The sequence below is a fragment of the Salmo trutta genome, chromosome 17 (assembly GCF_901001165.1).
Source record: "Salmo trutta chromosome 17, fSalTru1.1, whole genome shotgun sequence".
In the NCBI taxonomy this organism is placed as follows: Eukaryota; Metazoa; Chordata; class Actinopteri; order Salmoniformes; family Salmonidae; genus Salmo; species Salmo trutta.
Window position 1 is genome coordinate 33,931,005 of NC_042973.1, and position 26,555 is coordinate 33,957,559.

General features: G+C 43.7%; 1 protein-coding gene across 5 annotated transcripts in view; it reads left to right on the plus strand.

The window, feature by feature from the left end:
- Positions 1-26,555, plus strand: part of LOC115152085 (SH3 and multiple ankyrin repeat domains protein 3) — a 98,501-nt gene that overhangs the window by 29,861 nt on the left and 42,085 nt on the right. For 4 of the 5 annotated variants that reach the window (XM_029696594.1, XM_029696590.1, XM_029696589.1 and 1 more), the window contains one exon: positions 21,309-21,422. In XM_029696594.1, the coding sequence (XP_029552454.1) occupies positions 21,398-21,422 (25 nt within the window). In that variant the 5' untranslated portion in view covers positions 21,309-21,397. Of the gene's footprint in view, positions 1-21,308; positions 21,423-26,555 lie in introns of those variants that run through there. The other variant, XM_029696592.1, reaches the window with a different exon arrangement.

Below are 26,555 nucleotides of genomic sequence, written 5' to 3' on the forward strand. Positions count from 1 at the left end.
ATAGCTACTGACCCTGGAACTGACCCTATATATAGCTACTGACCCTGGAACTGACCCTGTATATAGCTACTGACCCTGGAACTGACCCTATATATAGCTACTGACCCTGGAACTGACCCTATATATAGCTACTGACCCTGGAACTGACCCTATATGTAGCTACTGACCCTGGAACTGACCCTATATGTAGCTACTGACCCTGGAACTGACCCTGTATATAGCTACTGACCCTGGAACTGACCCTATATGTAGCTACTGACCCTGGAACTGACCCTGTATGTAGCTACTGACCCTGGAACTGACCCTGTATATAGCTACTGACCCTGGAACTGACCCTATATGTAGCTACTGACCCTGGAACTGACCCTGTATGTAGCTACTGACCCTGGAACTGACCCTGTATATAGCTACTGACCCTGGAACTGACCCTATATGTAGCTACTGACCCTGGAACTGACCCTATATATAGCTACTGACCCTGGAACTGACCCTATATATAGCTACTGACCCTGGAACTGACCCTATATGTAGCTACTGACCCTGGAACTGACCCTATATATAGCTACTGACCCTGGAACTGACCCTGTATATAGCTACTGACCCTGGAACTGACCCTATATATAGCTACTGACCCTGGAACTGACCCTATATGTAGCTACTGACCCTGGAACTGACCCTATATATAGCTACTGACCCTGGAACTGACCCTGTATATAGCTACTGACCCTGGAACTGACCCTGTATGTAGCTACTGACCCTGGAACTGACCCTATATATAGCTACTGACCCTGGAACTGACCCTGTATGTAGCTACTGACCCTGGAACTGACCCTGTATATAGCTACTGATCCTGGAACTGACCCTATATATAGCTACTGACCCTGGAACTGACGCTATATATAGCTACTGACCCTGGAACTGACCCTGTATGTAGCTACTGACCCTGGAACTGACCCTGTATATAGCTACTGACCTTGGAACTGACCCTGTATGTAGCTACTGATCCTGGAACTGACCCTATATATAGCTACTGACCCTGGAACTGACCCTATATATAGCTACTGACCCTGGAACTGACCCTGTATGTAGCTACTGACCCTGGAACTGACCCTGTATATAGCTACTGACCCTGGAACTGACCCTGTATGTAGCTACTGACCCTGGAACTGACCCTATATGTAGCTACTGACCCTGGAACTGACCCTGTATATAGCTACTGACCCTGGAACTGACCCTGTATGTAGCTACTGACCCTGGAACTGACCCTATATATAGCTACTGACCCCGGAACTGACCCTGTATATAGCTGCTGACCCTGGAACTGACCCTGTATATAGCTACTGACCCTGGAACTGACCCTGTATATAGCTACTGACCCTGGAACTGACCCTGTATATAGCTACTGACCCTGGAACTGACCCTGTATATAGCTACTGACCCTGGAACTGACCCTGTATATAGCTGCTGACCCTGGAACTGACCCTGTATATAGCTGCTGACCCTGGAACTGACCCTGTATTTTTTTTTATTTTTTTTTATTTCACCTTTATTTAACCAGGTAGGCAAGTTGAGAACAAGTTCTCATTTACAATTGCGACCTGGCCAAGATAAAGCAAAGCAGTTCGACAACATACAAAAACACAGAGTTACACAACATACAATCAATGATGCAGTAGAAAAAAATAAGACTATATACAATGTGAGCAAATGATGTGAGATAATGGAGGTAAAGGCAAAAAAATGCCATGGTGGCAAAGTAAATAAAGTATGGCAAGAAAAAACACTGGAATGGTAGATTTGTAGTTTGAAGAAAGTTCAAAGTTAAAATATAAATAATATGGTGCAAAGGAGCAAAATAAATAAAATAAATAAATACAGTAGGGGAAAAGGTAGTAGTTTGGGCTCAATTAAAGATGGGCTATGTACAGGTGCAGAGATCTGTGAGCTGCTCTGACAGCTGGTGCTTAAAGCTAGTGAGGGAGATAAGTGTTTCCAGTTTTAGAGATTTTTGTAGTTCGTTCCAATCATTGGCAGCTGAGAACTGGAAGGAGAGACGACCAAAGGAGGAGTTGGCTTTAGGGGTGACCAGAGAGATATACCTGCTGGAGCGCGTGCTACAGGTGGGTGCTGCTATGGTGACCAGTGAGCGGAGATAAGGGGGGACTTTACCTAGCAGGGTCTTGTAGATGACCTGGAGCCAATGTGTTTGGCGACGATGATGAAGTGAAGGCCAGCCAACGAGAGCATACAGGTCGCAGTGGTGGGTTGTATATGGTGCTTTGGTGACAAAACGGATGGCACTGTGATAGACTGCATCCAGCTTGTTGAGTAGGGTATTGGAGGCTATTTTGTAAATGACATCGCCGAAGTCGAGGATTGGTAGGATGGTCAGTTTTACGAGGGTATGTTTGGCAGCATGAGTGAAGGATGCTTTGTTGCGAAATAGGAAGCCAATTCTAGATTTCACTTTGGATTGGAGATGATTGATGTGAGTCTGGAAGGAGAGTTTACAGTCTAACCAGACACCTAGGTATTTGTAGTTGTCCACAAATTCTAAGTTAGAACCGTCCAGAGAAGTTATGCTGGATGGGCGGGCAGGTGCAGGCAGCGATCGGTTGAAGAGCATGCATTTAGTTTTACTTGTGTTTAGGAGCAGTTGGAGACCACGGAAGGAGAGTTGAATGGCATTGAAGCTCGTCTGGAGGGTTGTTAACACAGTGTCCAAAGAAGGGCCAGAAGTATACAGAATGGTGTCGTCTGCGTAGAGGTGGATCAGAGATTCACCAGCAGCAAGAGCGACATCATTTATGTATACAGAGAAAAGAGTTGGCCCAAGAATTGAACCCTGTGGTACCCCATAGAGACTGCCAGAGGTCCAGACAGTAGGCCCTCCGATTTGACACACTGAACTCTGTCAGAGAAGTAGTTGGTGAACCAGGCGACGCAATCGTTTGAGAAACCAAGGCTACTAAGTCTGCCGATGAGGATGTGGTGATTAACAGAGTCAAAAGCTTTGGCCAGGTCAATGAATACGGCAGCACAGTAATGTTTCTTATCGATGGCGGTTACGATGTCGTTTAGGACCTTGAGCGTGGCTGAGGTGCACCCATGACCAGCTCTGAAACCAGATTGCATAGCGGAGAGGGTGCGGTGGGATTCAAAATAGTTGGTAATCTGTTTGTTGACTTGGCTTTCGAAGACCTTAGAAAGGCAGGGTAGGATGGATATAGGTCTGTAGCAACTTGGGTCAAGAGTGTCACCTCCTTTGAAGAGGGGGATGACAGCAGCTGCTTTCCAATCTATGGGAATCTCAGACGACACGAAAGAGAGGTTGAACAGGCTAGTAATAGGGGTTGCAATAATTTCGGCAGATAATTTTAGAAAGAAAGGGTCCAGATTGTCAAGCCCAGCTGATTTGTAGGGGTCCAGATTTTGCAGCTCTTTCAGAACATCAGCTGAATGGATTTGGGAGAAGGAGAAATGGGGGAGGCTTGGGCGAGTAGCTGTGGGGGGTGCAGTGCTGTTGAATGCAGTAGGGGTAGTTAGGTGGAAAGCATGGCCAGCCGTAGAAAAATGCTTATTGAAATTCTCAATTATAGTGGGCTTATCGGTGGTGACAGAGTTTCCTATCCTCAGTGCAGTGGGCAGTTGGGAGGAGGTGTTCTTATTCTCCATGGACTTTACAATGTCCCAGAACTTTTTAGAGTTGGAGTTGCACGAAGCAAATTTCTGTTTGAAAAAGCTAGCCTTGGCGTTTCTAACTGCCTGTGTGTATTGGTTTCTAACTTCCCTAAAAAGTTGCATATCGCGGGGGCAGTTCGATGCTAATGCAGAACGCCACAGGATATTTTTGTGTTGGTTAAGGGCAGTCAGGTCTGGGGAGAACCAAGGGCTATATCTGTTCCTGGTTCTAAATTTCTTGAAAGGGGCATGCTTATTTAAGATGGAGAGGAAGGCATTTTTAAAAAATAACCAGGCATCCTCTACTGACGGGATGAGGTCAATATCCTTCCAGGATACCAGGGCCAGGTCGATTAGAAAGGCTTGCTCGTTGAAATGTTTCAGGGAGCGTTTGACAGTGATGAGTGGAGGTCGTTTGACCGCTGACCCATTACGGGTGCAGGCAATGAGGCAGTGATCGCTGAGATCTTGGTTGAAAACAGCAGAGGTGTAATTAGAGGGCACATTGGTTAGGATGATATCTATGAGGGTGCCAGTGTTTGCGGCTTTGGGGTTGTACCTGGTGGGTTCATTAATAATTTGTGTGAGATTGAGGGCATCAAGCTTGGATTGTAGAATGGCTGGGGTGTTAAGCATGTCCCAGTTTAGGTCACCTAGTAGCACGAGCTCTGAAGATAGATGGGGGGCAATCAGTTCACATATGGTGTCCAGAGCACAGCTAGGGGCCGAGGGGGGTCTATAGCAGGCGGCAACGGTGAGAGACTTGTTTTTGGAGAGGTGGATTTTTAAAAGTAGAAGTTCAAATTGTTTGGGTACAGACCTGGATAGCAGGACAGAACTCTGCAAGCTATCTCTGCAGTAGATTGCAACACCGCCCCCTTTGGTCGTTCTATCTTGTCTGAAAACGTTGTAGTTAGCTGTATATAGCTAACTATATACGTTATATATAGCTACTGACCCTGGAACTGACCCTGTATATAGCTACTGACCCTGGAACTGACCCTGTATATAGCTGCTGACCCTGGAACTGACCCTGTATGTAGCTACTGACCCTGGAACTGACCCTGTATATACTGTACTGTAGCTTACTTGCTCTCTTGTGTTCTTTTTTCTATTTCTTGTGTTTTTTTCTTCTACTTGACTTTTATTATAGTATACTGATATTGATTGCTGCATTGTTGGGAAAGAACTTGCAAGAAAGGCATTTCACTGCAGTTGTGCACTTGACAGTACAACTTGAAATTTGAAACACACACAATCACTCACTACTACACTTACATACTATACCAACAAAGTAATGCATACAGACATGTATCCACACCACACTCAAATGCATCACCTTTCAATGATAGTTTGTGTTTTGATGAGGATTATTCCTCTGCTTTTGTATCCCTCCCTCTCTTGCTCCCTTTCATTCTCACCTCTCTCACTACCCCTCTATTTGTCTTTGTCTTTCGTTCTCTCTCTCCCCCTCTTTCTTTGTCCATCCCCTGCGCATGATTACTGTATTAGTGTTTAATTAGGCCTGTCCATGTCTGCCACAGAAAATGTTTTGTGGATTGTGGAACAATAGCTATCCAGCTCACACAGAGTCTATTGTTGCAGTGGAATGACTGGAGAACCCACTGACTCTCAGAGGTGGAGTGACTCTGTTGAGTTCCCTACAAGAAACTCTTCCCATAGAACATGATGGAAACTATGATCAGTTAATGCAGGTGTGACTGTTTCCAAAGGCTTGGACTACAAAGATTAGTTGACTTACCCCCCCTTTAGTAAGTAAAATGTTTGAGGCCCAGTTTAAAAAACCAAATAGCACATCTGTTATTGTTCCATGAGTTGACAGATACCCTGTTTTGTGACATCTGTCCTTTGTGTCGCCCACTGCTGTGTACCTGTAGAGGTGATTATAAACCAGCATGAAGCCAGTGGTGCTGTATGCTGTAGCTGGTGTTGTCCAGTGGTGCTGTAGTACTGTAGCTGGTGTTGTCCAGTGGTGCTGTAGTACTGTAGCTGGTGTTGTCCAGTGGTGCTGTAGTACTGTAGCTGGTGTTGTCCAGTGGTGCTGTAGTACTGTAGCTGGTATTGTCCAGTGGTGCTGTAGTACTGTAGCTGTTGTTGTCCAGTGGTGCTGTAGTACTGCAGCTGGTGTTGTCCAGTGGTGCTGTAGTACTGTAGCTGGTGTTGTCCAGTGTTGCTGTAGTACTGTAGCTGGTGTTGTCCAGTGGTGCTGTAGTACTGTAGCTGGTGTTGTCCAGTGGTGCTGTAGTACTGTAGCTGGTGTTGTCCAGTGGTGCTGTAGTACTGTAGCTGGTGTTGTCCAGTGGTGCTGTAGTACTGTAGCTGGTGTTCGTCCAGTGGTGCTGTAGTACTGTAGCTGGTGTTGTCCAGTGGTGCTGTAGTACTGTAGCTGGTGTTGTCCAGTGGTGCTGTAGTACTGTAGCTGGTGTTGTCCAGTGGTGCTGTAGTACTGTAGCTGGTGTTGTCCAGTGGTGCTGTAGTACTGTAGCTGGTGTTGTCCAGTGGTGCTGTAGTACTGTAGCTGGTGTTGTCCAGTGGTGCTGTAGTACTGTAGCTGGTATTGTCCAGTGGTGCTGTAGTACTGTAGCTGGTGTTGTCCAGTGGTGCTGTAGTACTATAGCTGGTGTTGTCCAGTGGTTCTGTAGTACTGTAGCTGGTGTTGTCCAGTGGTGCTGTAGTACTGTAGCTGGTGTTGTCCAGTGGTGCTGTAGTACTGTAGCTGGTGTTGTCCAGTGGTTCTGTAGTACTGTAGCTGTTGTTGTCCAGTGGTGCTGTAGTACTGTAGCTGGTGTTGTCCAGAGGTGCTGTAGTACTGTAGCTGGTGTTGTCCAGTCTGTGGCTGATCTAGGTCCTGCTGAGGTGTTGATTGTGAACTGTTTGGCTAATGTAGCTTTACACTGTTTTACACTATTAGGTAGAGTCCTGCACGGCTCCATTTTTTGTAGCTGCACCCGCCCCGCGCCGGCCACATCATTTCCGAGCCCCACCCAATACCCGACATCAGGACAGATTTTTCTCCACCACTCCACCCACCCACATATAATTGTTCTGATAGCCTATTCATGACCCACCAAATAACATTATTGATGTTGAAGGTCACTAACAGTAATATTTCATATTGGGATGAAACCAAATCAAAGTATGAAAAATGACTGTCGCTTCTACATTGATAAAGTGTCATCATAAAGTTACAGGTCCCATCCCCCATGTCAAACACTTGGATTCAGAAGACGCGATTATTAAAACCTGTTGTGGATAGGGGGCAGTATTTTCAAGGCCGGATAAAAAACGTACCCGATTTAATCTGGTTACTACTCTTGCCCAGAAACTAAAATATGCATATAATTAGTAGATTTGGATAGAAAACACTCTAAAGTTTCTAAAACTGTTTGAATGGTGTCTGTGAGTATAACAGAACTCATATGGCAGGCAAAGACCTGAGAAGATTCCATGCAGGAAGTGGCCTGTCTGACAATTTGTAGTCCTTATGTTGCATCTCTATCGAAATTACAGCATCTGAGCTGTTACGTGACACTTTCGAAGGTTTCCATTGGCTCTCTAAAGCCTTCAGAAAGCGGATTGACGTGTCTCCTGTCTCTGGGCAGATAACAGGAGCAGAGTTTGTCAGTGGTCTGCCTGGGGACAGAGAGACTGGAGATGCGCGTTCACGAGACCTCGCCATTTTTTTCTTTCCCTCTTTGAATGAATACAATGTTGTCCGGTTGGAATATTATCGCTATTTTACGAGAAAAATAGCATAAAAATAGATGTATAACAGCGTTTGACATGCTTCTAAGTACGGTAATGGAATATTTAGACATTTTTTGTCACGAAATGCGCTCGCGCGTTACCCTTTGGATAGTGACCTGAACGCACAAACAAAACGGAGGTATTTGGAGATAACTATGGATTATTTGGAAGTAGAAGTCCTGGGAGTGCATTCTGACGAAGAACAGCAAAGGTAATCCAATTTTTCTAATGGTAATTCTGAGTTTAGGTTGCCCCAAAGTTGGCGGGTGTCTGAATAGCTAGCCTGTGATGGCTGAGCTATGTACTCAGAATATTGCAAAATGTGCTTTCGTCGAAAAGCTATTTTAAAATCTGACATAGCGGTTACCTTTGCTGTTCTTCGTCAGAATGTACTCCCAGGACTTCTACTTCAACAATAAATGTTGGTTTGGTTCCAAATAATCCATAGTTATATCCAAATAGCGGCGTTTTGTTTGTGCGTTCAAGACACTATCCGAAGGGTAACGAAGGGTGACGCGCCGGCGCGTATCGTGACAAAAAATGTAAAAATATTCCATTACCGTACTTCGAAGCATGTCAAACACTGTTTAAAATCAATTTTTATGCGATTTTTCTCGTAAAATAGCGATAATATTCCGACCGGGAGACGTCGTTTTCGTTCAAAGACTGAAAATGTAAAATGGACGTCCATGCGCGCACCCTCTCATTGTTCTCAGATCAACCACTTTCCAAATGCGCTACTGTTTTTCAGCCAGGGACTGCAGAGTCATCATTCAACGTTCTGGCGCCTTCTGAGAGCCTATGGGAGCATTAGAAAGTGTCACGTTACAGCAGAGATCCTCTGTTTTCAATAAAGAGGCTAAAGAAGGCCAAGAAATGGTCAGAGAGGGCACTTCCTGTTTGGAATCTTCTCAGGTTTTGGCCTGCCATATGAGTTCTGTTATACTCACAGACACCATTCAAACAGTTTTATCAACTTTAGGGTGTTTTCTATCCAAATCAAACAATTATATGCATATTCTAGTTTCTGGGCAGGAGTAATAAACAGATTAAATCGGGTACGTTTTTTATCCTGCCGTGAAAATACTGCCCCCTATCCATAACAGGTTAACGAGAGTCTTATCTTTCAAATGGTGTAAAATAGTAATATGTTTGAGAAATTGAAGTTATAGCATTTTTAAGGTTTTTGTATTTCGCGCCACGCTCTACCATTGGATATTTGGCAAGGCGTTCCGTAACATCACCCTAACTCTTATTTTAATACACCAACGGTAACATGATATTCTATTACCTAATTTAAAAAGGTACATCGGAGAACGCATGTTTGCAGAGGAGCGTGGTTTATATAGCTAGATAGCTACTATACTGGTGTCAAAATTTGACTGTAGGGTGTCAGCAAATATAATTAAAAGTTTACACTTCAACTATGGCAAAGATGTTGTGATGCTGTGAACCGCATCACAAGAGACATGCCAAACGTGAGATGTATAAAATAAATGTACATTTCTTATCAGGTTTCCATCCAACCATTTCATGCGGATGAATTACCTGATGCATGAAAAAAGTCACGACCAGGCTGGTGGAAACAGGGTATGCCTGGTACGATTTTATAAATGCCGACAATCTATTTGTTGTTCAACATGGTGTGATATTTCTGTCCATACAAATAATGCGAGAAATTGCGGCGGAAATGCCTTTATGCGCAAATGTTGATATAATAACCATCATATCAAAGTAAACTTGGAGTCACGCAATGATATGTTGTGTGGTCCTCCCACTACGACCCGGGAAACTTCGCAGTTTATTAGGCTATAGATGACATTTGTTATGAACTTCACCGGGTAGTGAAAGTACATGGTGATGAGCTTGATGCTCCTTTCCAAGAAATATCAAGGGTCTTATCTGGTGACATGATGATCGATGTTGGACAAATAAAAATATTAGCGCTTTTATCCATAATAATCTCATCATGTAGACTAGACAACCCGCACATCCTACACGCGCTGTATCTGCGAGCTGTTGGCTAGAGCGCAGGTGCAAGACCAGAGAAGGCATATTTTCTATTTAAAGCAACAGTTTTTGTGGCAAAACTAGTGGTAGAGTTGAAAATGCGATGGAATCACATTGAACTTTAGATTTTTATTTGGTACATGAAAACTTAAGCAAATTAATATATTTTGTGTGCACTACGTCATCACACACATTTTTTTTTAATCTGCAACAAATCCATTTGGTGGAAACATACCACTGGTAGGAAAATGCACATATTCTACAATATTCATATTAAAATCTGTCGCCAATTGGATGGAAACCTAGCTACTGATGCAATTTCAATGTTGCTTGATTTGCTTTGTGTATCACTAAATTAGCTTGAGATGATTTTTCTGCAACACTGCTCATTTCAAAGAGCTGTCAGTCAAGACAAGCTCATGAATATAAACTCCCCACCCACTCAACCAGTCTTTTCAAACTTCCTTGTAGTTAGCCATGAGAGAAAAAGTAATTTTTCTGAAATGTGGAGCATTTCTAGCCTCGCAAAAATATTTTGGGTGATATTTTAGTCACTCAAAAGGCTATTTTACATATAAAGGCCTAGTGCAGTCAATATTTTGTTTTTCCTGTGTTTTGTATCATATTGTACAGCAGCTGATGAAAATAACAGTGTAAAAGTGTGAATAAATGTGGTCAGTGTTTCCTGATAGTTTGTGGTTAAAAATACAATCTACACAGAAACTTCTAATCATCAGGTTTGCATTCCATGGTGACATCACAATGCTGTAATTTGGTTAATATACCAAAAACAAAGAATTCCAACCTCTCTGCCAATAACAGCTAGTTTTCTGTTTTCCGCTCCCCACTCACTCAGTCTTTTTTTTAAATTTGTGGGGTAGATCAGCTTTAATATTGCACATAGATTGTAGCTCCAATCAATGTAATTGTCTGCATCATTTCCAATCCCCCATATATATTTTTGTAAATATATATATATTTATATACAGCACCAGTCAAAAGTTTGGACACACCTACCCATTCAAGAGTTTTTCTTTGTTTTTACTATTTTCTACATTGTAGAATAATAGTGAAGACATCAAAACAATGAAATAACCCATATGGAATCATGTAGTAACCAAAAAAGTGAAAGCTTTGCACACTCTTGGCATTCTCTCTCTTAAAAATTGTATCCCCCATACATATAATATTCTATTGGTTGCAATAATTTTGTATAATAATTGAGTTTTGAATCTGGCGTCGTTTTGCGTATCAGTTCATAACCCTTGTGCCATGGAAATTGGTACATTGAAAATCTCTTCCCAACTATTTTGCAATCTGTTATGTCACAGCTGTCTAATAATATGTTTGAGTTTTAACCACAATATTTGTTGTATTATTTGTAAAAAAAATTCTGGTGGATTAAACTGAAATTGCAACCAACTTCTATGGCTTGTTTTAAAAATAATGATATTTTGGAGATGATTAAGTTTTCAAATAACCGAAAGTGAGAGGTTGTAATCTGAATAAATGGAAAAAGGCCATTCTTGAACATGGGGTGAAACATTCTTAAAATTTGCTAGAGAACCAGTTTGGATTTAAGTATAACTTTTGTATGACTGACGCCTCACTCCCAGTCTTAGCGAAATTCTTTCTTGAGAAAGAAGCTAAATTGTTTATTTTTGCTAAAAAACTATTTTTGCCATTTTAATGGAAATCTATTACAGTAAGGTACTTAATAGTTACTCAGAAATAAACAATTTCCAGAATCGAATAGGCTATAGGCTGCAAAAATAGCCTATATTTATAGGCTATAAGCTACTCAAACGTTTAACAGCCGACTAGGTTTAAACTCTATATAGCCTGCGTATGGTTGAAATGAACAAAAGCCTGAATTAATATAATAATTAACAGATAATTGTTTTCAGGCTTAGTATCCATCTACCGGGTTGTTGACCTCCTTGTCTACAACGACTCCTTCCAAACCTGAGATTTCCCTCGCAAACCTCCTGATTCCACGATGGAGTTATTCTACCATTATTATGTCGGTTACGTTAGCCATTTTCACGTGAGCTAGGCTAGCCAGGAAAAGTTAACTTGGCAATGTAGTCATGTGTGGGGGGAGAGAATATAAACGGTGCATGTGGGGCAAATTAGGAGTGTTTCAGCAAAACACAAATAATGGACAGTTCACTGCTTTGGCCTAGGCTACTACTGGTAACTGCCAAAATAATGGAAACACTTGTGTAAATGAGGGATACAACGTGCATTGAAAGCAGATGCTGCCATACCGCTGTGGTTCCTGAGTTAATTAAGCAATTAATGACAATACCCCCATCCACTGGGCACAAGTAGTTGGTGAATGGTTTGATGAGCATGATAACAATGTAAGCCATCTGCCATGGCCATCTCAGTCACCAGATCTCAACCCAATTGAACACTTATGGGAGATTGTGGAGTAGCACCTGAGACCGCAGTTTCAACAAAACACCACATGATGGAATTTCTTGTGGAAGAATTGTGTCACATCCAATATAGTTCCAGATACTTGTAGATTCTATGTGAATATATTTGTTCTGAATCACGAAATAATGTTTTCATTCCACCGCCAGCTGAAGTTTTTGCGGGTCACTCGCTGGGGAACCGTGGGTATCTGACCCGATGCAGGACTATACTATGAGGGACGTTCCACGAAAATAGTGCATTTTGCATCCCTTTGATATTTTAAGTAAAAATTGAGTCTTTGCTCAGCACCTCCCCAGAATTTTGGACAACCAATCGCAGCGCTCCAATGGATAGGAACTGTTGTCAATTCCGACACCTCGGACAAGCTCGCATTTAAATCGCATGAAAGCCAGTGAGGGCATAGGCAAACAGAGTTTTCTTTAAAAAAAGGTCATGTTTAAAAGGCAAAATAATTTAACACTGCACCAGGAGTACTTGCTACTGTGATTCCTGAAATGCAATATTTTTCTTATCTGAAATTATAATTACTTTTGTTACAATGTTTGCTACCTCAGCTGGTCAGCTAGACACTTAATAAAACTTATTTTCTCATAATGTATGTTAGCCAGCAAACTTAGTAATGTTATGAATACAACTCCCATCTGCTTATGACATCAGGATACAATTTGAGAGCACTAGTTAGCTCCAAAAGTGGCTATGGCTTTGACTGCAAGTTGATAATGAATTCAAAGCCATTCAGTGGCTAGCTACACTACAAACATAATTTTACTAGGTTCCTGTGAAGCAATTCTAATGACAGTCCACAACAACATACCCCAGAGTTTACTGATTAGCAAGAGGTATACTGCATTTAATTTAATTGTGTATTAGAAACACAGTTGGAGATCATTGTGAGGGGATTTCACCAGTGGTTGATTGGGGAATTGGGCTTCCCGTAAAAATGTTGTCTGAGTTTGCAACAGTGACCAAGGGGGGCGGGGCTTAGCGAAGGGTCAATTGTGCACCAATATTGAATTTTAAAAGCCTGCTATATTAAATAAAGGGCCACATGGAGAATTCAATAAAGCATATTTTTATATGAATAAAGACTTGCTGAGGTGCCAAAACATGTTTTTTTATGAAGTAGAACATCTTTATGACAGAATGTTAAAATTAGGTGAAATCAAAAGTTACACTTCTCTAAGGGCTCCAAATTGGTGGAATGACCCATGAGCTCTTGGCTTTAACCTCAGTTAGAGTCACATACAACACACTGTGTTGGTTTTCTGGTTATGCCTCTTCTCTCCTGTCCATCAACCCTCTTTTCTATTCCCCTACCTGTATCTGTCCTCTGATTTCTCCCCCATTTCCAACCTTCTCTTCCTCTTCCTCCACTCTTGCACTCTTTATATTCACCTCATGTCTTCTTTCTTTTATATATGCTCTCTCAACTCTCCTCCCTCTATGTTTCTCCCTCTTTCCCTCTCTATGGCCTTGCACCCAGCTCAGTCTGGATAGCAAAAGACACACTGGTGCCACTTGGCCACTAAACACACACACACACAGAGCCCTGTTTCAGGGCCACTGAGTGCCAGCGTCTGTTTCAAAGGACCAATAGTCATGCCAACCAGGCCTTGGCACACGACATAACAGTTTGCTGATGACACGACAGTGGTAGGCCTGATTACCAACAAGGACGAGACAGCCTACAGGGAGAAGGTGAAAGCCCTGGCAGAGGGGTGCAAGGATAATAACCTCTCTGTCAACAACAACAAAACGAAGGAGCTGATCATGGACTTCAGAAAACAGCAGAGAGAGCACGCCCCCAACCACATCAACGGGGCTGCAGTGGAGAGGGTGAAAGCTTCAAGTTCCTCGGCTTGCACATCACTGATGACCTGAAATGGTCATCTCACAGACAGTGTAGTGAAGAAGTCGCAGACCACATGTATGGCGTTGTGTGGGCGAGCAGTTTGCTAATGTCAATGTTGTGAACAGAGTGCCCCATGGTGTTTGTGGGGTTATGGTATGGGCATAAGCTACGGACAACGAACACAATTGCATTTTATTGATAGCAATTTTAATGCACAGAGATAAAGTGACGAGATCCTGAGGACCATTGTCGTGCCATTCATCCACTGCCATCACCTCATGTTTCGGCATGAAAATGCATGGCCCCACATGTCACAATGATCTGTACACAATTTCTGGAAGCTGAAAATGTCCCAGTTATACCATGGCCTGCATACTCACCGGCATGTCACCCATTGAGCATGTTTGGGATGCTCTGGATCTACGTGTATGACAGCCTGTTCCAGTTCCCACTAATATTCAGCAACTTCGCACAGCCATTGAAAAGGAGTGGGACAACATTCCATAGGCCACAATCAACAGCCTAGTCAGCTCTATGTGAAGGAGATGTGTCTCGCTGCGTGAGGCAAATGGTGGTCACACCAGATACTCACTGGTTCTGATTCATGATCAACTTTTTTTATATACAGTATCTGTGACCAACAGATTCATATATGTATTCCCAGTCATGTGAAATCCATAGATTAGGTCCTAAGTTATTGATATAGACTGATTTCCTTAAATCAATCAAATTTATTTATAAAGCCCTTTTTACATCAGCCGATGTCACAAAGTGCTATACAGAAACCCAGCCTAAATCCCCAAACAGCATGCAATGCAGATGTAGAAGCATGGTGGCTAGGAAAAACTCCATGGAAAGGCAGGGACCTAGGAAGAAACCTAGAGAGGAACCAGGCTCTGAGGGGTGGCCAGTCCTCTTCTGGCTGTGCCGGGTGGAGATTATAACAGTACATTGCCAAAATGTTCAATCGTTCATAGATGACCAGCAGGTCTATCACATTGAAGAATAAGACCCAGGTGCAGACAGTGTAGAAATAGCAAAAGTTTATTATTCGAACAGGGGCAGGGAAAAGGGCAGGTCAAGGGCAGGCAGAGGTCAGTAATCCAGATAGGTGGGGCAAAGGTACAGGACGGCAGGCAGGCTCAGGGTCAGGGCAGGCAGGAATGGTGAACACCGGGAAACAAGAAAACAGGAACTGTTTTCCCTAGCTCCTGCAAAGACAGGAGCTAGGGAAAAAAACACTGGTAGACTTGATGAACAAAACGAACTGGCAACAGACAAACAGAGAACACAGTTATAAATACACAGGGGAAAATGGGTGACACCTGGAAGGTGGTGGAGACAATCACAAAGACAGGTGAAACAGATCAGGGTTTGACAGGGTCAAATAATAATAATCACAGTGGTTGTAGATGGTGCAACAGGTCAGCACCTCAGGAGTAAATGTCAGGAGTCTTTTCATAGCCGATCATTCAGAGTTAGACAGCAGGTGCAGTAGAAAGAGAGAGAGTCGAAAACAGCATGTCAGGGACAAGATACAGTAGCACGTCCGGTGAACAGGTCAGGGTTCCATAGCCACAGGCAGAACAGTTGAAACTGGAGCAGCAGCATGACCAGATGGACTGGGGGCAGCAAGGAGTCATCAGGCCAGGTAGTCCTGAGGCATGGTCCTAGCGCTCAGGTCCTCCGAGAGAAGAGAGAGAGAGACAGAGACAGAGAGAAAGAGAGAGATTTAGAGGGAGCATACTTAAATTCACACAGTACACTGGATAAGACAAGAGAAATACTCCAGATATAACAGACTGAACCTATCCCCCCGACACATAAATACTGGAGGCTGAGACAGGAGGGGTCGGGAGAACTATCTCAGTAAAATCTTAGAAATTCTTGCATGTTGCGTTTGGATTTTTGTTTAGTATATACTGTATTCTACTCATTGTTCATCCTGTATAACTATTGCTGTAGACATTTTCTATTCATATATTATTCAACGGGTGTGAGTAATCCTGAATGCTGATTGATAAAAACCGCATTCCAGCCGGTGTCTATACCACAAGTTATCACTGGCTAAATCTATGCTGTTAAAATGCCTATTTACTCTGTTCCATCTGACTGTGCAATCCACTGTCTCATCAGCCCAGCCAGGCAATTTATAGAGTTGATCTCCACCCACTATAAAAAGCATTTAGACATTATCTCTATATTTCTTTTAGACTAACATTTAGTTTTCAACAGTTGACGTTTGTATAAACCTTGCTGTCTGTCTCCTACATTTGCAACATTGTTTCAATATTGAAATTCGATCTCCAGCTGTCCCATAATAATGAACGTGTCGGGAGTCAGGATGAAACATACAGCTTTTCTCAGCCAGTCGAAAACATGAATCAGCATAATTTTTTATGGATTTATACAAAGAACTATCAATAGAAAACAGGTAAAACAAAAAGAAGTGCAGATAGTTTGCAGTCTTTCCAGCTTCAGTTTGAAATGATTGTGCTAGCTATGTTGTTGGCTATCTCCTCTGAACAACAGTGTCCTGACAAGAAAAAATAATGTTCTATGCCAGGTGAAATTGTGCATCATTAGCTCATTGTTAGCTCCACAGATGACGCAATCTCAGTCGGACTCCACACTGCCCTTTCCCACCTGGACAAAAGGAGCACCTATTGAGAATGCTGTTCATTAACTACAGCTCAGCGTTCAACACCTTAGTGCCCACAAATCTCATCACTAAGCTAAGGACCCTGGGACTAAACACCTCCCTCTGCAACTGGATCCTGGACTTCCTGACGGGCCGCCCCCAGGTGGTAAGGGTAGGCAACAACACATCTGCCACGCTGATCCTCAACACGGGGGCCCCTCACGGGTTCATGCTTAGTCCCCTCCTGTACTACCTGTTCACCCACGACTGCGTGTCCAAGTATGACTCCAACGCCATCATTAAGTTTGCTGACGACATAACGGTGGTAGGCCTCATCACCAACAACGGTGAGACAGCCTATATGGAGGAGGTCAGAGACCTGGCAGTGTGGAATCAGGACAACAACCTCTCCCTCAACGTGATCAAGACAAAGGAGATGATCGTGGACTACAGGAAAAGGAGGGCCGAACATGGCCCCATTCACATTGACGGGGCTGTAGTGGAGCAGGTCGAGAGTTTCAAATTCCTTGGTGTCCACATCACCAATGAGCTATCATGGTCTAAACACACCAAGAAAGTTGTAAGGGCACGACAACGGCTTTTCCCCCTCAGGAGACTGAAAAGATTTGGCATGGGTCCCCAGATCCTCAAAAAGTTCTACAGCTGCACCATCGAGAGTATCCTGACCGGTTGCATCACCGCCTGGTATGGAAACTCCTCGGCATTTGACCTTAAGGTGCTACAGAGGGTAGCGCGTACGGCCCAGTACATCACCAGGGCCAAGCTTCCTGCTATCCAGGACCTATATAGTTGGCGGTGTCAGAGGAAGGTCAAAAAAACTGTCTAAGACTCCAGTTACCCAAGTCATAAACTGTTCTCTCTGCTACCACACGGCTAGTTGTACCGGAGCACCAAGTCTAGGTCCAAAAGGCTCCTTAACAGCTTCTATCCCCAAGCCATAAGACTGCTGAACAATTAATACAATTTCCACCGGTACTATTTGCATTGACACCCCCCCACCCCTTTGTTTTTACACTGCTGCTACTCGCTGTTTATTATCTATGCATAGTTACTTTACCCCTGCCTACTTGTACAAATAACCTTGACTAACATATACATTGACTCAGGAACGTTCTTATCCCGTCTTGTCCCTTGCGGCTAACTTACAACCACGTAGAGTGCAGCCAGAATGTACTGGTACCCCTGAATAAAGTCTCATTATTGTTATTTTACTGTGTTATTTTTTATATTCTTTATTTGTTTTACTTTAGTTTATTTAGTAAGTATTTTCTTAACTCTATTTTCTTAAAACTGCATTCTTGGTTAAGGGCTTGTATGTAAGCATTTCACTGTTGTATTTGGAGCATGTGACATACAATTTGATTTCATTTGTTATGGATGTATCCAAATAAATATCACTAGAAAACAGCTTAAACAAATGCAAATGCAGCTTTCTGGCTGCACTGTTTGACGTAACTGTAAGTTATCCGTAGGTGGCTAGTTAGCAAGCAAGGGGTAAGAACGTTGCCAGCCAGTATGGCAATGGAATATTTAGAACGAACGTCTAGGTCGCGTCCATAGATACAGAACAAAAAGACTGAAAGACTGGGTCGCGTCTCTGGCAACCGAACCAATATATCAAACGACCAGCCGGCTTGGGTAGCAACCCCAGATTTGTGTCGGGACAATATCTTGTGGAAGGATGAAATAGTATGAATAAATTTATCAAAATAACGTTAATGAAAATAGGTAAATTATTATTTTAATATGTTGGTAACCCGTTGTATAAAACTGATAATGCCCTCGAAGCCGGTGTTTGGAGGATATATTGACTACGGTCTCGGGCCTAACAACACCTGTGCCAATATATCCTCATATCCTCCAAACACCGGCTTCTCAGGCGTTATCACTTAACTGTCCATACTTTCTATACACACCATTATTTATATATACTCTAACATTGCTCGTTCTGATATTTCTTAATTTTAATTTGGGGGATTTTTTTGTATTGTTTTGGACTGCTATGTATTACTGCACTGTTGGAGCTAGACGCACAAGCACTTAGCTGCACCTGCGACAACATCTGCAAATATGTGTATGCAACCAATGAAATTTAATTTGATTTGATTTGAATAGTGGCACTGTAAGGGTGACGCTCCTAAAACCTTGTTTGTGAATGTGTACGTGTGTGGGGACCAGGGTTATTTGAGCTTTTTATGAAGTGTATTTCATCAGCCTTCACTCTCAATTACTCTGTTCTCTGTGGCACTTTCTTGCTCTCCCTTTCTTTTTTCTCTCTCTCGCTCTCTCCGCTTCAGTGTGATCGGTGACGGTCACAGTCTGGTTCTGGTAGTGGCACTGTCAGGGGTCTTATTTCATGGTGTTCAAACACACACACACACACACACACACACACACACACACACACACACACACACACACACAGGAACACACTCCTCGCAGAGTAAAGATAAGGGAATGGTTTAACATGCTCACCAGTTTGAGTGGTGAGCCTGCAGCATGAAGCAAATTGTTGACTCATGTGGTGTGACTGAGTGATGGAGAGCAGAACCAATCAGAAATACTTTTGACATTTGTGTCCTGCCACTTTAATCTCTAGTTCAGCATGTCATTCTGAGCAGAAGTTTGGGGTTGAAAAATAATGCATTCATGTGTTGGAATAGAAAACATGAGTCCAAAGGACACTCATGGTTCATCCACACTGCTTGTAAAGGTTCACCTTTTTATCATTTCAATCCCCAATGTTTGACTCTGCCTTCTGACATTCATCAAGATACACGTTCAACAATAGTGGACTAATAGTGGTCATGAACAAAATCCAATGTTCATGTGATTTGGGATGTTTGAAGAGACTCAGAAGTAACGTTGAATTTGAACTGAGGTATGAATGTTGATGTGTGATATGAGTTTACGTCAGAGAGAGGATTACAGTTATGCTCCAGAATCTTTATATCATTTCAGACAGTAGTTTTGAAAGTGTTGCTTCAGCCAAAACGGGTCCCCATTTTTTGTGTACTATGTCATGATGATACGTTCTGAATTAAATGTTCATACTATTTTACGAATTTGTACCCCTTTTTCGTGATATCAATTGGTCTTGTCCCATCGCTCGCTGCAACTCCCGTACAGATACGGGAGAGGCGAAGGTCGAGAGCCATACGTCCTCTGAAACACGACCCTACCAAGCCACACTGCTTCTTGACACACTACTTGCTTAACCCGGAAGCCAGCCGCACCAATGTGTTGAGCTGGCGACCGTGTCAGCGTGCATGCGCCCTGGTCCGCCACAGGAGTTGCTAAAACGCGATGGGACAAGGACATCCCGGCCGGCCAAACCCTCCCCTAACCTGGACGACGCTGGGCAAATTGTGCACCGCCTCATGGGTCTCCAGGTCGCGGCCGGCTGCGACACAGCCTGGGTTTGAACCCGGGTCTGTAGTGACGCCTCAAGTACTGCAATGCTGTGCCGTAGACCGCTGTGCCACTCGGGAGGCCCCAGACTGCATCTTTAAGTGGTGATGCAATGCTCTGGGGTTATTGAGGAGCTTATCATCATGGTTCCTGTGGCTGTCTGCTAATTGGCAGGCTGATTTCCTGGTCCTTGATTACAGCTAGCTCGGGTATATTCAGCTGAAGAAGGGAATTAGAGATGATGGGGTGTGTGTGTGTCAGTTCCCTGAAGGTCTACCATATTTCACTGTTGAGACATTTCTGGATAGAGCGAAGGCAAGTAATCGCTTAGTGCTATGTAATGGTTGTATGCCAAGCCAAAGGACAGGGAACGGCATAGAGGGAGTATACCCAGGAGACTGACACAGTGAAGCAGGTTTAAGCTGTGATCAGAGAGAGGGAACACAGCAGGTTTCCTCTAGGAGAGGGGGTCGATGCAGCTCCTCTATCCGATCAGAGTGAGCCCTGCCTTTGCCTGGAACTCAGGGACTCTGGTTCTATGCTGGATTTTCCATGCTGAGGTAGCAGATGTGTACTGGCAGGCTAGTGACGTGCTTGTGCAGTTTCCAACGTATGGTCACCTGTCCTGAGATATAAGAAGTCAAGTGTCATTCACAAAGTGAGATTGGGGAATTCATCCTGGGTAGCACATTCCAACATTCCAACATGTTAACATTCCAATAGGTTAACATCCCATCATTCTAACATTCTTCAAACCAGCTGCATGTTGCAACCTGACTTTGCCGTAACCTAGCAACCATGGATGGATGAGGGTTCAGTAGAACACAGCCAGAGTTCCAGCTGGTGTTCGTTTATGTGTGTGTCGATATATGTGTATGTCCAGCTCCTTAGTCTTGTTGTTAGCCTGTGCGTAATGAATGTGTATGTTAACATGTGTGTGTTGCGGTAGCGGATGAGCTTAGTGGAAATGAGCGCTTGACTCAGTCCTGCAGCGAAGATGAATATCAACCATACATTCGTCTCTAATTACCACGGCAGGGCACACTCATGCACGCAATTACACACCACACACACAAAAACACACACTGAGACACACACACACACCAAATGCCTGCCTTGACTAAGAACACACACAACCCATTGCCATGCAATTGAATGGCTAGTTACTGAGTGATTGCCAGTGTTGGGTTTGCATCTGTTATTTTCAGGAAATAAAATGAAAAAGAGGTCTTCCGACCTCAATGGGACTTCCTGGTCAAAATACAAATTCAAATTCAATTGTGTCCACTTTATCCACAAGATACAAGAGCTGACTCTGTGATTATGAACTTACAGCTTACTCCACTCAACGTTCTGTGACATCTACTTCCTTTTAGCCACAGTGGAGACTCATCTGTATCTGTTAACCTGCAATGAACTGTACATATGCTGTAGTTAACTTTCTCTGTGTCTCTGTCTCTGTCTCTCCCCCTGTGTCAGTGTTGAGTATAGGAGAAGGAGGCTTCTGGGAGGGCACGGTCAAGGGGAGAACAGGCTGGTTCCCTGCCGACTGTGTGGAGGAGGTTCAGATGAGACAGTACGACCCTCGGCTAGGTAATAACTGGAGAACACACACACAGACAGCTCTGTAAAACACACACTCTCTCACTTTTCACAGTGTATATTACTTTGGCTCGCTAGCCCTGTCCACAGTGCTGAACAGGCTGGTGAAACTATGGGTGCTGTCCAAGATGCTGATTCAGCCATGTATGTACAATATTATGTGTGCTGACCTCTAATGTGTATACTGACTGCGGACACACACACACATCCCCACACGCATGCACACACACCAAAAACACACCTGAAGATGCTCATAATCACATTGTTGAGGAGGTGTCAAACCTTTCCCACCATGATGAATGCACCATCTGTCTCACTTAGCCAGGTAGCCTACTGGTTAGAGCGTTGGGCCAAATACCTGAGCTGACAAGGTGAAAACATCTGTTGAACTGCCTTTGGGCAAGGCACTTAACCCTGTTTTGCTCCTGGGGCGACATACTACTTTGGCTGACCCTGTAAAACAACACATTTTACTGCACCTATCCGGTGTATGTGACAATAAACAAGGACAACAGAGCCCATGAAAAGAGAAAACATACTGTACATGTTGCATTCATTAATGTACTATCTATCTCTGCATGTTTAGGTTGGTTTATGGGTAAACAGGTGGTGTGTTGATTGAACCATAAAGGTTGATGAACCTTCTCCATCACAGAGTGTGTGTTAAACAGGCTTTCTGAATCACACCGCAAGTCCCATTAGGAACCCACTGGTGCAGCTCCTACCTACTGTATAGAGCAGTGGGATGGGGAGAGGTGTTCTGGAAAGGGGTCTGAGGATGTGGCTAGGGAGGGTTTTGTGGAAACGGGTGTTGAGGAATGTCTCTTGTCTTTCCCCTAAATACCACTTGAGGAATCGTGTCCCCTGATGGGAGGGGTGAGGAGATATGGAGAGGAAGGAGGGGAGGGAGTGAAATAGTGATGGAGAAGAATGAGGGAGGATTCACTAAAAGACAGAGGAGAAGAGATGAAGAAAAGGCAGCTCTCTGTCTCTGGTTTTTCTCCTCTCCCTCCCCCTCCCTTCTCTTACTCTCTCTCTCTTCTATTTGTCTCTCTCCCCCCCCTCTGTGTTTCCCTCCTCCCTCCATCTAGTTCTCCTTCTCATTCCTTCTCCTTCACGTCTTTCCACTGGGTATTGAAGTACAGAAGCATTATATGTTTTTCTTAGATTGTTGAATGTTAACTCGACAAATGATTTCGGTGCAATAAATAAGTCCAGCTGAATAAATAATGCTGTGTAATTGTTGAAAGTCAACAGTTGGTGATACACAGTTGTTTTTGAAGGAGTTATATGTATCCCAGATGTTTCAATAGTGATGAAATAATAGGTAACATACTAGAGGACATACAAACTCAGACACATAGACACAAGCACACACACACACCACCACACACACACACCCCTGTTTACCTGAAGGTAAGCATTGAGGCTTTACTGACAGTCACGGCAGTATATCTCAGCTCAGTGAAGCAGGAAAGACAGCCTTGTCTACAATGAACTAACCCAAACAACACTGCTCACTGTGTGTGTGTGTGTGTGTGTGTATGTGTGTGTGTGTATGTGTGTGTGTATGTGTGTGTGTGTGTGTGTGTGTGTGTGTGTGTGTGTGTGTGTGTGTGTGTGTGTGTGTGTGTGTGTGTGTGTGTGTGTGTGTGTGTGTGTGTGTGTGTGTGTAGTTGTATTGAAGTTGTTTATTGACTCTCCTACAAATCAGAGTGTGTTTGAGAAAACTGACTGTGCTGCAGGCTCCCCTATCTACAAGCTCTCACATTCTCACTGCAGAATTAGACGTTTTTCCACGTCTCCAAACGTCAAATTTCAAAGTTGCTCCAAACGGCAAATTTAGAAGTTGCAAAAGTGTGTGTCTATCACTGTGATTGAACACATGATCCTCTAAGACAGAGCTCACGGATTATGCGCATCTGCCACACCCGTCCACAAAACCCTAGCAAAACCCAAGCCAACTTGATGGTAATAGCGCTCAGCGTTGCCCCTAGTGGCAACATCCTTTAGTCAGGCACACAGCTCCTGCATGAGCTCCAGATGTTTTAGGCATGTTAGGCTCACAGAAACAAATCTACGGTTAAGTTAATGCATTCATTCCGACTGGGTTAAAAAAGAGCTAAGGATTGGGATATAGAAAAAACTCTAGGCTTAACTTCAGGCATTAATTCCAATTGGTTAACAATTTAGGCATTAATTCCAATTGGTTAAATTGAGGATTAAGGTTTGGGACAGGGTTAAAACAGAAAAACAACTCCATGAGCAAGTTTAGCTATTAATTAAGACTGTCCTTGATAACTCATTGTTGATGGATGGTACTCTAAGCAGCAGTAGTCTAAGCAGCAAGCTACTGCTCCATGAACTGCGGATTCAATCGAAGCTCCGGGCTTATTTTGAGTTAGAAAATAATAGCCCTAGTGGACTGTTTTGATGGCAACATCACATTTCTACTTGGATCTGGAGTGATCTCTCTGCTCCTATACATCAACCCTGTGTCGTGACTCACTGTGCTCTCCCCATCTCCTCTCCCCCTTTCCCTCTCTGTGTCTCTTTCTCTCCACCCCCCCCCCCCCCCCCCCCCCCCCCCGTCTCTGTTTTGATTTGGCGGTAAGGTTTTGGTCAGTGTCAGAGAGAGAGAGATGGACATGGGTAGAGTTAGGGCCAGGGTCAGGCCATCAGTGAATCTCAGTTATTTATTGTGACTATCTCTGTCTGTCTCTTTCTGCCTCTTTCTCTCTCACACACACGCACACACACACACACATACACACATACGCCAAGGGGACAACAATCTGGAGATGACACTTTATAAGTCACTGCAGGTAGGAGAGAGAGAGAGATAAAGAAAGGGAGAAAGAGATTAAGGGAGAGAAGCAAGGAGAGGGAAGAGGGGGAGTACAGAGAGGGATTCAGGACAGAGGGATGAAGGAAAAGATAAGGAAGGAGGGAAAGACTGATAAAGAGAGAGAGAGAAAGAAAAGGATATTGATTGATTCAATTCATTAACACAACATTGAGTGATGAGTGGTGAAATGCTGCTGGCTGTGAGTGTATTGGTGTTTGCATTTGTTTGCTTTTGCATTTGGGGGTGTGCATGCCATGCACATGTGTGACTGTGGATGCTATGGTGATATCACAGCTTTTTAAACTAAGGGCATTTTCACAAATGACATCCGGTACCCTGGTTCGGTTTCCTGGAGCATTTGTGAGAATTCTACAGAATACGTTTTGCTTTCACTAGATCTGAAAAGAACCGTTTCAGGGTGTAATCAGCAAGACGCACATTCCATATGTCGTTAGCGAGCTAGCTTGTTTACATTTGGAAAAAAGTTACAAGCTGGTAAGTTACCTGGTACTCTGGTCCTGGATCTTGGAACCGCTACTCACGCAGGTCCAGGATTAGTATCAGCCAGGATTTGTTTGGGCACCAAACGCTCCAGGATCCAGATCGTAAAGGGATATGTAAAAGCGCCCTAAGTTGTGTTACTGGTAGTTTTAGCTACTATGTAACATTAGCAACGAGGTTTGAGGTTTTTTAATGGTTTTGTATGTATTCACTCTCTTCTCTCTCATCTCTTTCCCCCTCCCTCCCCTTCCCTCCCAACTTTCCTCCCCTTCCCTCCCACCCTCCCTCCCCAGAGCTGAGTAGTTGAATGACTCACCAGTCAGATACAGACTGATCTATTTTTAGCCTGCCCATTAAAAAGTTTGGGAGTCTCTTCTTCATCCGCACCCTCTCTATCTATCCCTCCTTTTCTCCCTCTCTCTCACACCCTCTCTACTCTCCTGGAATGCTAATCACAGACCTCTGCAGCAGGAGTGAAAAGGAAGTCACGGCTGAAAGAGAAAGGGAAAGAGAGAAAAGAGGAGAGAGCAGGCAGAAGAAAGACAGGGGGAGCTGTGGTCATTGAGAGAAGTGAGGGGCAGATAGAGAGGCACAAGGTATCTTCCATCAGATATGTTTTGGAGTTTTAGCAGACACACATACACAGATCTAACTAGCTCAGGCTGCATTTGATCCCAGAGCTCTGAGATGAGGCAGTAATAATCACGTTCATACAGAAGCTCTACACTCTTAGGAAAAAAAGGTTCTATCTAGACTAGATTCTAGAGAACCCTTTGAAGAACCCTTTTTGGTTCCAGGTGGAACCCTTTTGGTTCCATGTAGAACCTTTTTGGGTTCCATGTAGAACCCTTTCCACAGAGGGCTTTACATAGAACACAAAAGGGTTCTACCTGGAACCACAAAGGGTTCTCCTATGGGGACAGCCGAAGAACCCTTTTGGAACTTTTTTTCTAAGAGTGTAAAATGCTGTGTTAGCAAGGTCATTCACACATGTTAATCAGTCCAGGTTAGCACGCCTCTAACAGAAATGACCTGTTGGGAGGAAATGATGATATGATGAGAGACGGTGCAAAGAGAGGGACAAGAAGAAAAAGTGAGATACAGACAGTGTCTCATGGAGGCAATATGCTAATTCTAAAACAGCCGAACACACATACACGAGCACACATACACGTGCTCACTTTCTCTCTCTCTCTCTCGCTCTCTGTAACAGTGTTACCTGAAAGCCAGCAGCGTCAGCAGAGATATTAGCATAGTCAACTAATCCATCTTATTAGAGAGAGAGAGAGAGGAGAGAGAAGAGGGAGAGAGGAGAGGGGAGGTGAAGGGAGGGACCACTAGCAGGAGGACATGTCTTTAGCATTAGTGTTTTAGCTGAGTCAGTATTATTGACTGGTAATTCAGTTGAGGTCACCCTCCCTTTAGCCTTCAGACACCTGAAGGGATTGGCTTGTTTCCTTACGTATAGCATGTACTGTATATGGGTGTGTGTGCCCGTGTGTGAGCACGTACACAGGTTTGTGTGTGTGTGTGTGTGTGTGTGTGTGTGTGTGTGTGTGTGTGTGTGTGTGTGTGTGTGTCAGCTGAGTGATGGCCACTGTCTCTGCATTCCATCAGAAATCAGTCAAGTGTGCAGAGCCAAGACATACAGTATTTACACACAAACAAGCACACACACACAACACACAGAGAGAGAGCGAGAGGGAGAGAGAGAGAGAGAGAGAGAGAGAGAGAGAGAGAGTCCATATAAAATCAGAATAGATGGTTGTGCTATA